Genomic DNA, 13849 nt, shown 5'->3' with positions numbered 1-13849 from the left:
GCAAGCATGAGTACCAACTTCAATAAAATTTTGGGAGGTAGGTAAGCCCTGCCCCACATACTCGTTCACAAGACGCAGTGCATGAGCACCATTTGAATGGTAATGCCCATCAACTCTTTTGGGGGGCAGCCTCCTCAATTATTTTATTGGGGAGTGAAGGAGTTGGCTCCTATGGTAGAAAGAGTTCCATGTGTTATTTGTACTCTGTGAACATTCATTATTGTTTTGCCAGTAAGTTTCATTTGATGACTTTCTGTTCATGCGCGCCATCTCTAATCTTATAAATTTCTATCATATTTACCCTCCTTATACTTTTTTTTTGGGGGGGGAATAAAATTTAAAGTACTACTTTTATACCATTTCTTGCAGAGAACATATTCCACTTCGACCCTGATAAATTTTAATTCCCTTTCCTACACTGCTTTGAGAACTCTGTTCAGTCACACAAGTTCTGCAAGCTCAGAACCTGTATAACTGCACATACGTAGAGCAACATGCTGCGGTAGCATTTTGGCAAGCAGCCTGCCCCCTAGGGCATGACTCCCACCTACCCAGTCAGAACACATTTCATTGCTGCCCCAGCAATTTTAATTGCCATTTTCTGCACTATTCCCCATGTGGCATAATCAGAACTTGACAAAGTACCCCAAATGAACATTTGTATACTGATAAAAACTGCATTAGGATTCTTGGCACTCAAAGTGCACTGAACTTCATACTACTGAATTTGCTTTATTCATTGCTATAAGATCCTGTATTCAACAAGCTTTCCATAATGATAGTGCTATGCAAAGTTCAAACCAGCAAAATACCACCAGTAAACCATGGGTTGTATCCCACTGAATCAATGGGTTCAGGGAATGACTTGTGCGAATGCAATTCAGTTTCTATTACCTCCCCCACCCACTGCCCTCAAATCTGTTTTGGGTTTCCTCTCAACCTCTCCCCTCCTCAAACAGATTTGTGGGCATTGCGGCAGAGTGAGGGGGAAGAAGGAAGGGAAGTTTGGTCACACTCACAGAAGTTCTTCTGTGCACATAGTGATTTTGTTGGCTACAGCTCCATGTTTGTTGGTATTTCAAGTCTGTGTAAACATCTTCTGGTAAGAGAAATAATTATAATGTTTCTTCTTTGCAGCACCTCTTTAAAACATAAGCATAGCCACCAGCAAAGAGCAGGAGGCAGCAGAGGATGTTGGTTGTGCTTCTGTTTGAAATGTTGTGACCTGTTTCAAAGCAAAGTGCAGGGCCTCCCTTTCCCCCTCCACCCAGACTCTTTCAGCTGGCGGTATGAAGTTTCATCTAGACTTTCCTTCCAATTCAGCTGCTTCAGCAGAATGAGAGAGGTAAGCTTAGCTTTCTGCAAAACACTGAAAGTGAGCGGCCAAATGGGATGCAGCATAAGATTTCTCTTTGAAGTCTGACCACCCACTCTCACTGGAGCATCTCATTAAAATGCCACATCACAGGGAAACTGAGCATCCATCAGCTGCCACTGGGTGCTGTGCTCAGTGAGTGGTGCTTTGAAGAAGCTCAGCCGCTTTTTGTTTGAGCAAAACTCGTGCCAGTATTCACATGCAAAACCCCACAAAACAAGTGAGAATTTGGCATCAAATGCAACATGGCTTACATGAGTTTTATGGTGTGAAATCCTCCTATTGCATTTTTATTTCTCTTCATTATGATTCTCTTCCTGTTTTCTTACTCTTTTTGAAATGCAAGAAAGCTGGGTACTCATAAGAATCTTCCATCTTATTAATCTGAATCTTTTTGGGTGAGGGTACTTCTGTACATAACGGGATTTCTGACCCGTACTTAACACTGTTTGAGCTTTATTAATTTGATATACCCTTGGAAGAGGAGAGAGCAACATTTTTTTTCTTCTTGCCTAAGTCAATATAGAAATGTAAAGGAAACCAACTTCCAGCATTTATGCAAACATTGACATACTGAGGCATGTCTGTTCTCTACAGCTGGGCTTCTTAGAACTAATAACTTGCTGGAGGTTGAAGCTGAAAAGAAGCTGATCTGGCCTATGACAGTGCTATACATGAGGGGAATCACTGTAAGTAAGGTTGGAGCCTGTATGTGTACAGTTCAAATCATAATTCCTAAAAAGAGACTATAGCATAGTATAATATACTAAATAGGTGAGGACAGAAAATGTTGTTCTGTTGGCCAATTCACACTGCGTTTTTTAAGAACCCTCTGTTCAAAAGATAAAGAGAAAATACAGAATTCTAGCTGATCCCCCATCTCAGCTGTTGTGTGATTTTATGGTAACTGGATAACAGTGATGTGCACCTTGAATCTTTTGCAGGAAGACTTCTAATATCCTACTGAATCCTAATATCACACTGAATTGTAATTAGGCCCATTTATAATGTAATGACGAACCATGGTTTACATGCTATGGGAACGCATTCTGGGAATGACTGATTTACCCAGATTAATGTTCAAAATTCCAATTCAAAATTGCATTTTTAAATTTGTTTAGCTGAGTGCCCCACTGTTCGGATGGGAAAGCTTGAATATAAACATTTTAATGGAAAATAATACAAATAAGCAATACAGACGTCCCTGGAGTCAGGAACAAAGCTTCTTAAGATACACATAGAGATGAATCACAGCCTACCTTTCTTTATACAAATGTTTATATGTGTATGCATATGTGTGTTCCACTACAGTGTTTGGTAAAACAGTATCTATAGATTGAAGCTACAGGGCATTTCCCTTGTAAGTCATGCACTATGCATTTATGTGCATAGGGTTTAAATATTTCCAGATGGATTGTGTCAGTGGCTTTAATGGCAAGTGGGCAGGTCCTAGCAAGCCTTCTCAGTAACAAAGATAAATGTGTACAGTGAAGTTCAGCTTCCTGGCAAGCAATTAAATGCCTTGTCTCTGACTCAGAACCACGGGCATTTGCCAGCAATTAACTGGAGTAATGCCAGAGAGCTCACAAATGACGATATATATATATATATATATTGGCCATTTAAACAATTGTAACAAAAAGTAGGATTGTGGGGGGATTGCCATCAAAGCAGTGATAAAGAGTCGTAGAATCTACAATCCCCAAAGTGGCCAAGTTACTTCATTATTTGGTCAGTGTTCCTAACTCAGTGCTGGTTTCCTAACTAGGCTTGAGGTGGTGATTCAGAGCAGGGCTGGTTTCGGCTGGAGTTAGTTGTGGGGGGAATGGAACTGTCTTTTGGCTACCTCTTTGGTCCAACATCCGTATCTTAAATAGAAGAAAATAATTATTGTCATTAGATATTGTTGTAGCTTTGTGTCTTAAAATAGCTGCAGAGGAACTGTAACCTTCCAATGGAAAAGAGAAATATTCAAACAACTCCAGCGTGATGCCTCCAACTGTGGATGTAGTACATGACACGTAACCATTCCATGAATTTGTCCAACCCTCGTTTTAAGCCATCCAAGTTGGTCTCCATCACTACATCTTGTGGGAGTGAGTTCCGTTGTTTAACTGTATGTTATATGAAGAAGTACTTTTTTGTCTGACATTTGTTTCTTCCTGCTCTGTGATTTTGCCCTTTGCCAGTTGTGCTGATTTTGACTTTTGTACAGTGCAAGCCATCTTATTCTTAAAGGTGAGATGTTGAAGGTGCAAATGCCGATGGAAAAGGAGACACTTAAAAGATATCAGTGTGGCTGCATAAGGAGCTTACAGATGAGCTGAGATATAAGAAGAGAATGCACAAGAAAGGGAAGAAAGGAGAAATCATGGTGGAAGAGTATACATGAGTAGTCAACAGCTCCACGGAGAAGGTCAGGAGGGCCAAAGCTTGGATAAACTCAGGCTTGCAAGAGAATAATTTTAAAGTTTATTTTCAGCTACGTTTGAGGCAAGAGGAAGAATAAGCAAATAGTAGGTTGCTTTTGAATTATGGTGCTGGAGGAGACTCTTGAGAGTCCCATGGACTGCAAGAAGATCAAACCTCTCCATTCTTAAGGAAATCAGCCCTGAGTGCTCACTGGAAGGACAGATCGTGAACCTGAGGCTCCAATACTTTGGCCACCTCATGAGAAGAGAAGACTTTCTGGAAAAGACCCTGATGCTGGGAAAGATGGAGGGCACAAGGAGACGGGGACGACAGAGGACGAGATGGCTGGTCAGTGTTCTCGAAGCTACCAGCATGAGTTTGACCAAACTGCAGGAGGCAGTGGAAGACAGGAGTGCCTGGCGTGCTCTGGTCCATGGGGTCACGAAGAGTTGGACACAACTAAACGACTAAACAACAACAACAAAAGGTCTCTTGAGAAGATTGAGAAATGCTATTGGGTTACAGAGAAGAGGGAACTTTTCAACACCTACTTTGCCTCTGTCTTCACCCAGAAGGAAAAGCAGTGTCCAACCTGGTGATTACAGAATAAATGGAAGGAGGGAGCTGCAGCCCAATGTCTACTCTACACAACGTCCAGATCAGGGATTTTGTTTGCAACAACTTTTAACACTGCATCATCACTCTGTGCAGCCACCAACAAAAACGTGCAACCGCAAGGCAATGCATTGCATGTGAGTATTTATAGCAATGGAGAAATCAAAACATTGCAAACGCCCCCCCCCCCTTTGTAATGGTTATCTGTTGGTAATGCAGAGGGGGATATCAGCAGGCAACTTTCTCCTTCGTGCTAAGGAAGCCTGCGTGGGCCGGGCTCCTCTCGCGCATCCCGCAAAGCATCTGGAAATGCAAGACCTCTCTCTCTCTCCGCAGGCGGATTCCGGACAAAGAAGCGGCTGCGTTTTCCTCGCCTGGCTTTCATCCAAGCAGACGGCTCTGGGGCTAGGAGGAGGACCCGGCGGCGGGGCAGTCGAGCCGGGCGCCCCCCAGCGGCCATTCTCTGCCAGAGCCGGGAAAGCGGCGCCGCTGTCGAGGGGCGCAGAAGTTGCCTTCGCCCCTCGCCTGTGCGGCGCGCTCCCTCCACCCCACCTCCCCTTTTCCTGCCTCCGTCCGCATGTGGCTGGGGGGGGGGAGACCCCCTGCCTTCTCCGCCCACCCCTCTCCCCCTCCGCTTAGCCGGGCGGACACTGCTGCGGGCTGCGCATTCCTGGCCGCCCCCCCGGGGAGGGACTGAAAGGCTCGCTTATGCGCGGCGCAGACACTGCCCGATTCATCCGCGCCTCGCCTCTGCCTCCCGCTCGCTCCGCCAGCGCCATGAAGCTCCTGCAGCCCTGCCCGCCTTTGCCGGTCGCCTTCGCGGCGCTGCTGCTGCTGGGGGTGCTGTCGGCGAGCCCCCCGGCCGGCCTGGCCGAGACCCCCAAAGGCAAGCAGAAGGCGCTTCGCCAGAGGGAGGTGGTGGACGTGGTGAGTGCGCAGCGACGGCGCCGCGATCCCCGGAGGGCTGCGCAGGGTCTCGGGCTGGGATGGGTTGTGGGTGGCATGGAGGCAAGCAGCAATCCCGAGAGGGCGCACGCATTGCATGGGATGGGGGCAGAGGCGTACCTTAGGCTCCCTTGCACCCTGGCCAAGCAGCTGGGCGCTCTGCCATTCCAAGCCAGAGTGGAGAGGCACCATTTTGGCGCCCCGCTGGGACCAAGGGTGTCAACTTGGATAAAATATGGAGGGGGGCAGATAAGCCCCGCTCCACATAATTGATCACAAGATGCGTCACACACACATCATTTGAATGGCCTTGTCCATCTACTGGGGGGGGGGGGGGCTAGGAGTTGGCTCCTATGCCTGGGCCGGCAGCCTTGGGAGGCAACCTTTCCAACCCCTAGGTACACCCCTCAAGGAGACCTCCTGCTTAGCCCTCTTCTTGGTGTGCCACTTCCCGTCTTACTCATTTATACCCCACCATAAAAAGCAGCAGCCTGGCTAGCAAAGGTAAAAGGACCCTTGACTGTTAAGTCCATTCGAGGACGACTCTGGGGTTGCGGCACTCATCTCGCTTTATTGGCCGAGGGAGCCGGCGTTTGTCCGCAGACGGCTTCCGGGTCATGTGGCCAGCATGACTAAGCAGCTTCTGGCGAACCAGAGCAGCACATGGAAACGCCGTTTGCCTTCCCACTGGAGTGGTACCTATTTATCTACTTGCACTTGACGTGCTTTTGAACTGCTAGGTTGGCAGGAGCTGGGACCGAGCAACGGGAGCTCACCCCGTCATGGGGATTTGAACCACCGACCTTCTGATCGGCAAGTCCTAGGCTCTGTGGTTTAGACCACAGCGCCACTTCCCGTCTTACTCATTGCCGTGCCACTTCCCGTCTTACTCATTTATATCCCATCATAAGAATTAGCAGCCTGGCTAGATCAGGCTAAAATAGCCCAGCTTCCTATTCTCCCGGTGGCCAGGCAGACGCCGATGGGGGGAGTCCAGGAGCACAGGGGACTGCAGTGTGATCTCCTCCAAAGAACTCAAGGTGGCCTACCTGGTTCTACCTTGCATTCTCCAGGTCACCCTCACAACAACCCTGCGAGGTAGGTCAGGTGGCTGACTGACTCCAGGTCACTCAGTAAGCTTCTTGGTTGACTGGGGATTTGAGCCCTGGTCTCCCAGGTCCTGGTTGCTGGGTCTGACCTCTGCACCATGCTGGCAACAAACGATGTGTAAGAAGATAATAAGCCAAGCCCCCAATGTTTTCGAGCTGCTGAATAAGATTAAGAAAACAAACCTGACAGACACAATACTGGAAAAGGAGAGGATGTGGGGAGGGAACAAATGAGCATTATTATCGAACGCAGCTGGGCGGAAGATGCAGTCCGCATCCAGAATTCTACTAGTTTCTGAAAACTTGCAAAGATCCTTCTGAATGTTGAATGGCTCTAAAGCCACATTTAGATATGATGGTGCGCAATTAGAATAATTTACCCGTGCATGTGTTCCGTTTCTAATTTAAACTGGATTGCCTGGCCGTCACATCCAAAAGCACGCAAGGCTTAATGTTGCTGACGTTAAGCAGTTCTGGGTTTGGTAAGAAAATAACAAATAGTGTGCAAGGGAGGCACAATCTAGCAGGGGCCATACTGCAACAGGATGCTAATGTTGCATACATAATGTGATGCCAGGTTCAAACAACACTATGCAGATAAATCCTTACTGTTTACCTGTCATCATGTTTAAATAAAGCTTGACTGATGGAAATTAATCTTAAAGTCTGCAGATGGGGTGGAATGGGAGCCGTGCTGTGCTCATTGTTACAACTTGAGATCTCAAGGGCTGTGTACCTAAACATGCAGATGTTTATTCTTCATCCAGTGTGCTTCCATCTCTCATTTGGGAAGCGGTGTACACCTGATGCTATCTAGCCTGTTGTTTCTTCTTTTATGCATTTCCCCCCCAAACCAGCTTTGGCCTACCTGTGTGTTAAACTGGCAATGCATACAGCCTTTCTCTCTGCTAACGTAAAACTCACAGCTGCCTGCAGGGTTGCAAAAGAGACAGCTGTGTAATCTGCTGTGGTGGGACATTATGGCTGCAGAGGATGAGTAATCTGACTGATCTCCTCCGCTCTTTGTTATTACTCACTGAGCATGAATATTTAGGGAAATGGTTAGTGGGTTTCTTAAAACATTCTTCCTCACTCAAGCCATTCATTGCCACGTTGGACACAGAAGCAGAGCTGGCCTTGGTAGGCTGTGGCTGTACTCACCACATTTCTTTAAGTAATATGTCCATTGGGGAAAGCAATGCCTGGTTTATGTGTGTGTATGAGAGACAAGGCGGGGGAGAAAAATGGTTCCTTTGCAACAACAAAATAACCAATGTGGCTATAGGTTTACTGTTTCAAGCTCAAACAACTATGTATATATAACTATGTGTCTATAAAATGGGAATAATTTTGATTTTCAGTATAATGGGATGTGTTTGCAAGGACCTAATGGTGTTCCTGGAAGAGACGGAAACCCTGGTGTCAATGGAATTCCTGGAACACCTGGGATCCCGGGTCGAGATGGACTAAAAGGAGAAAAAGGAGAATGCATGAGAGAAAGCTTTGAGGAGTCTTGGACACCCAACTACAAACAATGTTCATGGAGTGCTCTGAACTATGGCATAGACCTTGGAAAAATTGCAGTAAGCAAGTACCATTGCATTTATAATGTATATTACAGCAACAGAGGTGGGTGAGGGTACAAAGATGTGGTGATAATTCTTTTCCTTATCGCTTTGGCTTCCTTATTCCTAGCAGCTAGGGCCTACTGCAGTCAGCAATCAGAGATCCACTTAAGGAGGCCCACTGAGGCATCTCAAATGACTGATGAAAGATACTGTAAGCAAGCTCTGGTATTAGGATTTAAATATAAAAATCTAGAGCAGAGGACGCAGAGGATTGCTGGAGAAGGGATGCTATTTGGCTAACTCTATAAGAAATAACCAGGAGTCTGTTGCACTTTAAAGACTAACCAAATTATTATGGCATAAGCTTTTTTGAGGCAGCTGTCCCTTTAAGGTAGTAACTATTTCTTTTTAAATGACAAGTCAATAAATAATCAACCACTTAAACACACTTTTTCTTGTTTTGTAATAGGAGTGCACATTCACAAAGATGCGCAGCAACAGTGCTTTAAGAGTCCTCTTCAGTGGATCACTTAGACTAAAATGCAGAAACGCTTGTTGCCAGAGATGGTATTTTACATTTAATGGAGCTGAATGCTCTGGGCCACTTCCCATTGAAGCTATAATTTATTTAGATCAAGGAAGTCCGGAATTAAATTCCACCATTAACATACACCGCACTTCTTCAGGTACGTATCAAGATAATCTTGTGAGACCAAGAAGAATTTCACTGTAAAAATTCTGGGCACATGTGAGATGCAGATGGCGTTACTTGCCTGGTTCCCTGTAGCAAATAAACACAATAATAAGGTAATAGGTACATCAGAGTTTTCCTTTCTGGTGATAAAGAACTAAGGTTTAGGATCAGACAAATGAGAATCAAACCTCCTCCAGGCTTAGACCCACCCAGCTATAAGCTAGAAAGTATAGAGATATAAACACTGGCCTGTGAGCGTTCCATTTGGAGAACAGCCTTTACCAAAGGTGCCATGCGCTTTGAAGACACTTGAACTCAGGACAAAAGGAAGAAATGTGCTAAGAGGAAGGCATGCTTGGCAAACCCTAACCATGATCAGTTATGGCCCAGAAACCTATGTCCCCACTGTGGAAGGATGTTTGGATCCAGAATTGGCCTCCACAATCATTTATGAACTCACTGTTAAAACTGTGTTTATGGAAGACAATCTTACTTGGCTACGAGTGATAGCCAAAGAAGAAAGTATAGAGATATAAATGCAGCTACTAGAGCCCAACTCTAGACACCACCTGGTAGCTCTGCATCTGGAAGGAAGGTTGACAGAGCGTAAAAGCCATTAATGTTGCCCCACAGCAAACTGCTAGTGATGGCTGATCCATTCAGCTTCTTCCCTGAATTGTAGGATGCTATAGCAGAAAAACATTTGTTCCAGAATGCAAAGGTCAGAAACTAAACCAATTATTGTCCTTTAAATTTGCTCAGACAGAGTATGAGTAGACAACTGAACATTGTTAAAGTTTCCATTAAAATGAGAGCACCTTCTCACAGAATATTGATTTTGTTTACTGACAGCTATCATTAGTTGATGGAGATGTTGTTTTTAACAAACAAAACCAAAACCCAAGCACGGGGCAGTTTCTTCCCAAATCGCAAAGAATGGTTCTCCTCTTTTTTATGTCTATAATATAAATTTTGTTAAGAATAACATGAAACAATACAAACAAATAATGGGTGTTGATCACCAGATACAAAGCAAAATATAGTCACGATGTGTATAAGGCAGAAAATAACAGCATGTTAAGTAAAATAACCAAGCAAAAAAGATTTTTAAGGGGTCTTGGGTCCTCCTAGTGACAGTTAATAAAAGAAATAAACATGAACTACAGTAATCAGCATCAAAAGTGGCTCTTCTCTTTTTACAGATGCCAGTCCTTTGGAACTCCCTGCCTATTAGTTGTACTGTTGCAAACATCCACTAAAACTTTTTATTATTTCCATGCAATTCTGTGTGGACATACAAGGGTGCATCCAATGCTAGTCCTCCACAGAGTAGAACGATTGAAAATAATGAACATGATTAATTTTTGAAAGTAATAGAGGGATGATGGGAGGTGAATGAAACAGTGCCTGGTGGGCACAGGTTCAATCCCTCTATTTTGGGCGAAACCACTATGCTTTTTGTCTTTCATACAGTGGAAGGACTATGTGAAGGGATCAGCGCTGGCCTGGTGGATATTGCTGTTTGGGTTGGTACTTGTTCCGATTACCCACCTGGAGATGCTTCCACTGGATGGAACTCAGTCTCTCGCATCATTATAGAAGAACTGCCAAAATAGAGCTCTTTCAAAGATTCTCTCCCCCCTTTGACCACTTATATTTCATACCTTACATATTAACTCCATGCTTTAAATCTATAGTTTTCTATGTTATCAAAGTACTTGACTATAACGCACAAGCTTGTTCTACAGAAAATATCTGTAACCAATGGATTTCTTTTTTAAAAAAGTTTAGTTTATGGGTTTATACACTTTCTGGATTTATGTACTACTTTTGTACAATTTGTAGGCAATTCTTACATTTGTTAATAAAGACAATCGTTTAGAAATAGCCAAATAAAAGGAATTTTAATATATGTTATCAAATAAAATTTGCTCAAGCCTACACCTACTACCACAAATCAGTACAGTTTTAATTAAAATCTCACCAACTTTGCATTGAAAGGGGTGTGGGTGAAAAACCACTTGTAATGTCAATATAGTTGAATTCTGATTGCTTTCTAGAAAATAGCTACTTCAGGCTCAGGGGCTCTGATAAGCATGTGCACACTCTTCCTTTTTCAAGGCAGGGCAAGGCCACAAGTTCATTCCTTTCTGTATGCAAAACTTCAACCTGCAGTGTAGTGAATGGCAGTGATTACTCACATAGGAGCTCAGCCCGTGCAAACTGGAAAAATACATGGAACTTTTGCTCTAAGCAAAATGGAAGGTCAAGCTGAGTTAGCAGCACCAATAAATCTCACAAATACATGTCACCCTCTCAAAGAACTAGCTTTAATATAAAAAGCATTGCAGGTGAGTTCAGGTGAGACTTTGCAAGTACAGCATCTTCATAGATGGTTCTAATATGACATGCTCAGGAAGCAATGTGGAATATGCATGCAGGTTAGCTACATACTATCCTCATTTGCCAAGTATTCTTAGGCATTGAAAATGGGTTTTCTGGACACAAATTTAATCAACCCACGTCTAATTTGTTGGGGGTTCAAGTACATTACGTACAACTTGTATTAAAGAATGAAACTAAAGAACCTACAATTACAAGGAAATTCATACACAAGGCTTTTAGACTTTCTCTTGCCCTTTTGTTCCAATTTAAACATTAAATAAAACTACAAAAATAAGCTGAATATATACCATGTAGCATTTTCCTCATATGCAGGGACCTTTCTGCCATTTGGGGATACCTGCTTTCATATGTTTTTTGTATGATAACTTTCTATAGTTAAAACCATGCTGTGTATCCTCACTTTTCAGACAAGCATGGTCTCATGAGACTCAATTTAAAAAATGAGAGGCCCAGTTTTACAAATCAAAAAGGCAATATGCAAAATGAAGGTAAGTAGGAGAATATAGAGGATTAGTTATTCAGGTTGATAATGGAACAGTGAAAAACAACAGTTGGCATGTATATCCAGCTGAGGCCAGGCTAATCCTCCATTTTGCTTGATTAGGTATACTGGTGGCTTATGTTCCTTGGACCAATGATGGGGCCACAGACCCTTTCTCATTGCTTCTGTACTCTCAAGGCAACCAGCAGCTGGAGCACAGTGCTTCCCAGCCACTGCAAGGAGGGCAAAGCAAGCTGCCTGCCCCCACTTCCAGGCTAGCTTTCCCCATACCATCTGAGGAAGAGGCAGGGCCACTAGCCAAAGCCACTCATGTACTTATACAAAGCCCATCTGGATAAAAAAACCAGTAATTTCTATCCAAGCACCATTTTAACTATTTCTAATTCACCAAGGATTTAAACTGGATATGGGTAAGAGTGCTTTAAACATTGGCTATACTTTATCCAAGTAATTTATAGGCGGGAATCCATGGGGCTTGTGCTAGCATAACTGTAGACTTGGAACTGCTGATGTGCATATCCCATCAAACAGTGAAATTCTGTTCGATTTCAAAGGCAATTTGCCTGTGACATGGGGTGGTGGTGGTGTTCCAGAAAGCCGCATCTAAAAAACCAATTGGGTTTTCATTTTTGTTTTATTCTGCTCATAAACTAGTTAAGTTATAATTACTTACCAAGTTCCAAATAATGACAACCACCTGTTTTCAAATGACCCTTTGATCTACACATTCATTTTATTTAGGTTTCCCCTTCTATTTGCACGTTAAAAATTCAGTTTCTCCTAGTAATGGCATGCAGAACCCTATGATCAATGGGTGGTATCCAGTGTGAGTCATACTCAAAGTTGATCCATTAGAATAGTTAAGAGCCCATAGATTTTAATGAGTCTACTTAGAAAATGTCGTTAGATGACTGCCAGCTAATGCAAACTATACTAAGCACTATGACCATAAACAAATGTTGACTCAATCATGCTTGACCTTTATTTCTATGAGTTTTAAGCTTGCAGCCCTATGCACACTTTCCTGGAATGCAAGTCTCATAAAAAATGCATACACAAGCACACATAGGTTTAATGGGGATGTCAGGCTTTTGGAAGCCCCAAGAAACCCTTGGAAGGTCCCTTAAAACAGGATGAAACTTCAGGACAGGATCTGGACAAAGTAGGTAAAACCAAATCTTGTTGATGAAAGGCAGAATTTATCTTTGGTACAAAAGAAGGGTCAGTCTATAGAACACTTTTTATGAAAAATGCAGTTGTTTGTTAATAGAAAAGGGCATTCAACTTCAAGACCTGGCAAGCTGATATAAGTGCAACTAAGAGGGAAGAATCCAAAGAGGTGCAAACTTTTGTGGCTCCGAAAGAGGACGTCATAAAGCGAAAAGGACCTTATGGAGATCTCAGGTTGGGGGGACCACACATTAAAGTAGCCCTTGAAGAAATCATTTTGAGAAGCGGATGAGAACCAAACAACACCGAAGAATGAAGAGACACCGAGGAAGTGTCTGAGACTTATCTACGTAGGATGTTCACTGTCAGCCTCATCTGCAAACCCTCCTGAAGAAAGTCAAGCACATTCTTGCAGGAACATGTGCTCTTGGTAGTGCAGCAGTGGGCAAACGCTTTTCAAGTGTATTGGAAGATTCTTACATTGGACGGTCTGCAGCATGCCATGATGGTATCAATAACAGCTGAAGATAATCCAGATTTCTTTGGACTTTGCTGCTCAAGAACCACATCAACAGTTTCAACCACTCTGGATCCAGGTCAGGCCCTGGGGCTGATATAAACAAGTGAAGGAGTTCCAAAATCCACAGAAGGCAAGGCCAAAATAAAGCCACCAGAATCAACTGTGCTTTCTCATTCTGAAGCTTCCGAAAGGTTTGAGCAATAAAGGGAATTGGGAGTGCATATATAAGCCTGCTCAGCCACAGGGCCAAAAGAGCATCCATTGCGGCCAGAGACTGGAATTAAGCAGAGCAGCAGGGACCTTGCCGATTCTGGAATGTTTTGCCCAGAAGAGGCTGAGTAGGTTTGGCAAGGAGCAATATAGCAGCAGCAAGAAGACTGGTGAAATGGCTGTTGGATGGTGAATGATGGATAAGGGGAGTCTGGAGTGGTGGCAAAAGCAAATGCTTCTCAATGCCCATCCAACAGCTTTCCAGCAGTGACAGGCCCTTCCACCGTGCTTTGTCGTAGGGTTCTGGTTGGTGGTGCCTGACC

The 13849-nt window shown here is 43.8% G+C and overlaps 1 protein-coding gene across 4 annotated transcripts; it reads left to right on the top strand.

The window, feature by feature from the left end:
* Positions 1–1153: 1153 nt before the first annotated feature.
* CTHRC1 (collagen triple helix repeat containing 1) lies at positions 1154–10618 on the top strand. 4 transcript variants are annotated; one of them, XM_081013792.1, is made up of 4 exons: positions 1154–1345; positions 7818–8039; positions 8494–8710; positions 10192–10617. In XM_081013792.1, exons 1-4 carry the CDS (start codon positions 1337–1339, stop codon positions 10332–10334), a joined length of 591 nt encoding a protein of 196 aa, XP_080869918.1. In that variant the 5' UTR covers positions 1154–1336; the 3' UTR covers positions 10335–10617. The 4 variants fall into 4 exon arrangements, with proteins under 4 accessions (XP_080869918.1, XP_080869920.1, XP_080869921.1 ...); XM_081013794.1 differs by lacking the exon at positions 1154–1345 and adding an exon at positions 1993–2064; XM_081013795.1 differs by lacking the exon at positions 1154–1345 and adding an exon at positions 4297–4539.
* Positions 10619–13849: the final 3231 nt, after the last annotated feature.

This window comes from Podarcis pityusensis (genome assembly GCF_964106645.2).
Source record: "Podarcis pityusensis genome assembly, chromosome: 7".
NCBI classification, from domain to species: Eukaryota; Metazoa; Chordata; class Lepidosauria; order Squamata; family Lacertidae; genus Podarcis; species Podarcis pityusensis.
This window is presented reverse-complemented; position numbering and strand designations above follow the sequence as displayed.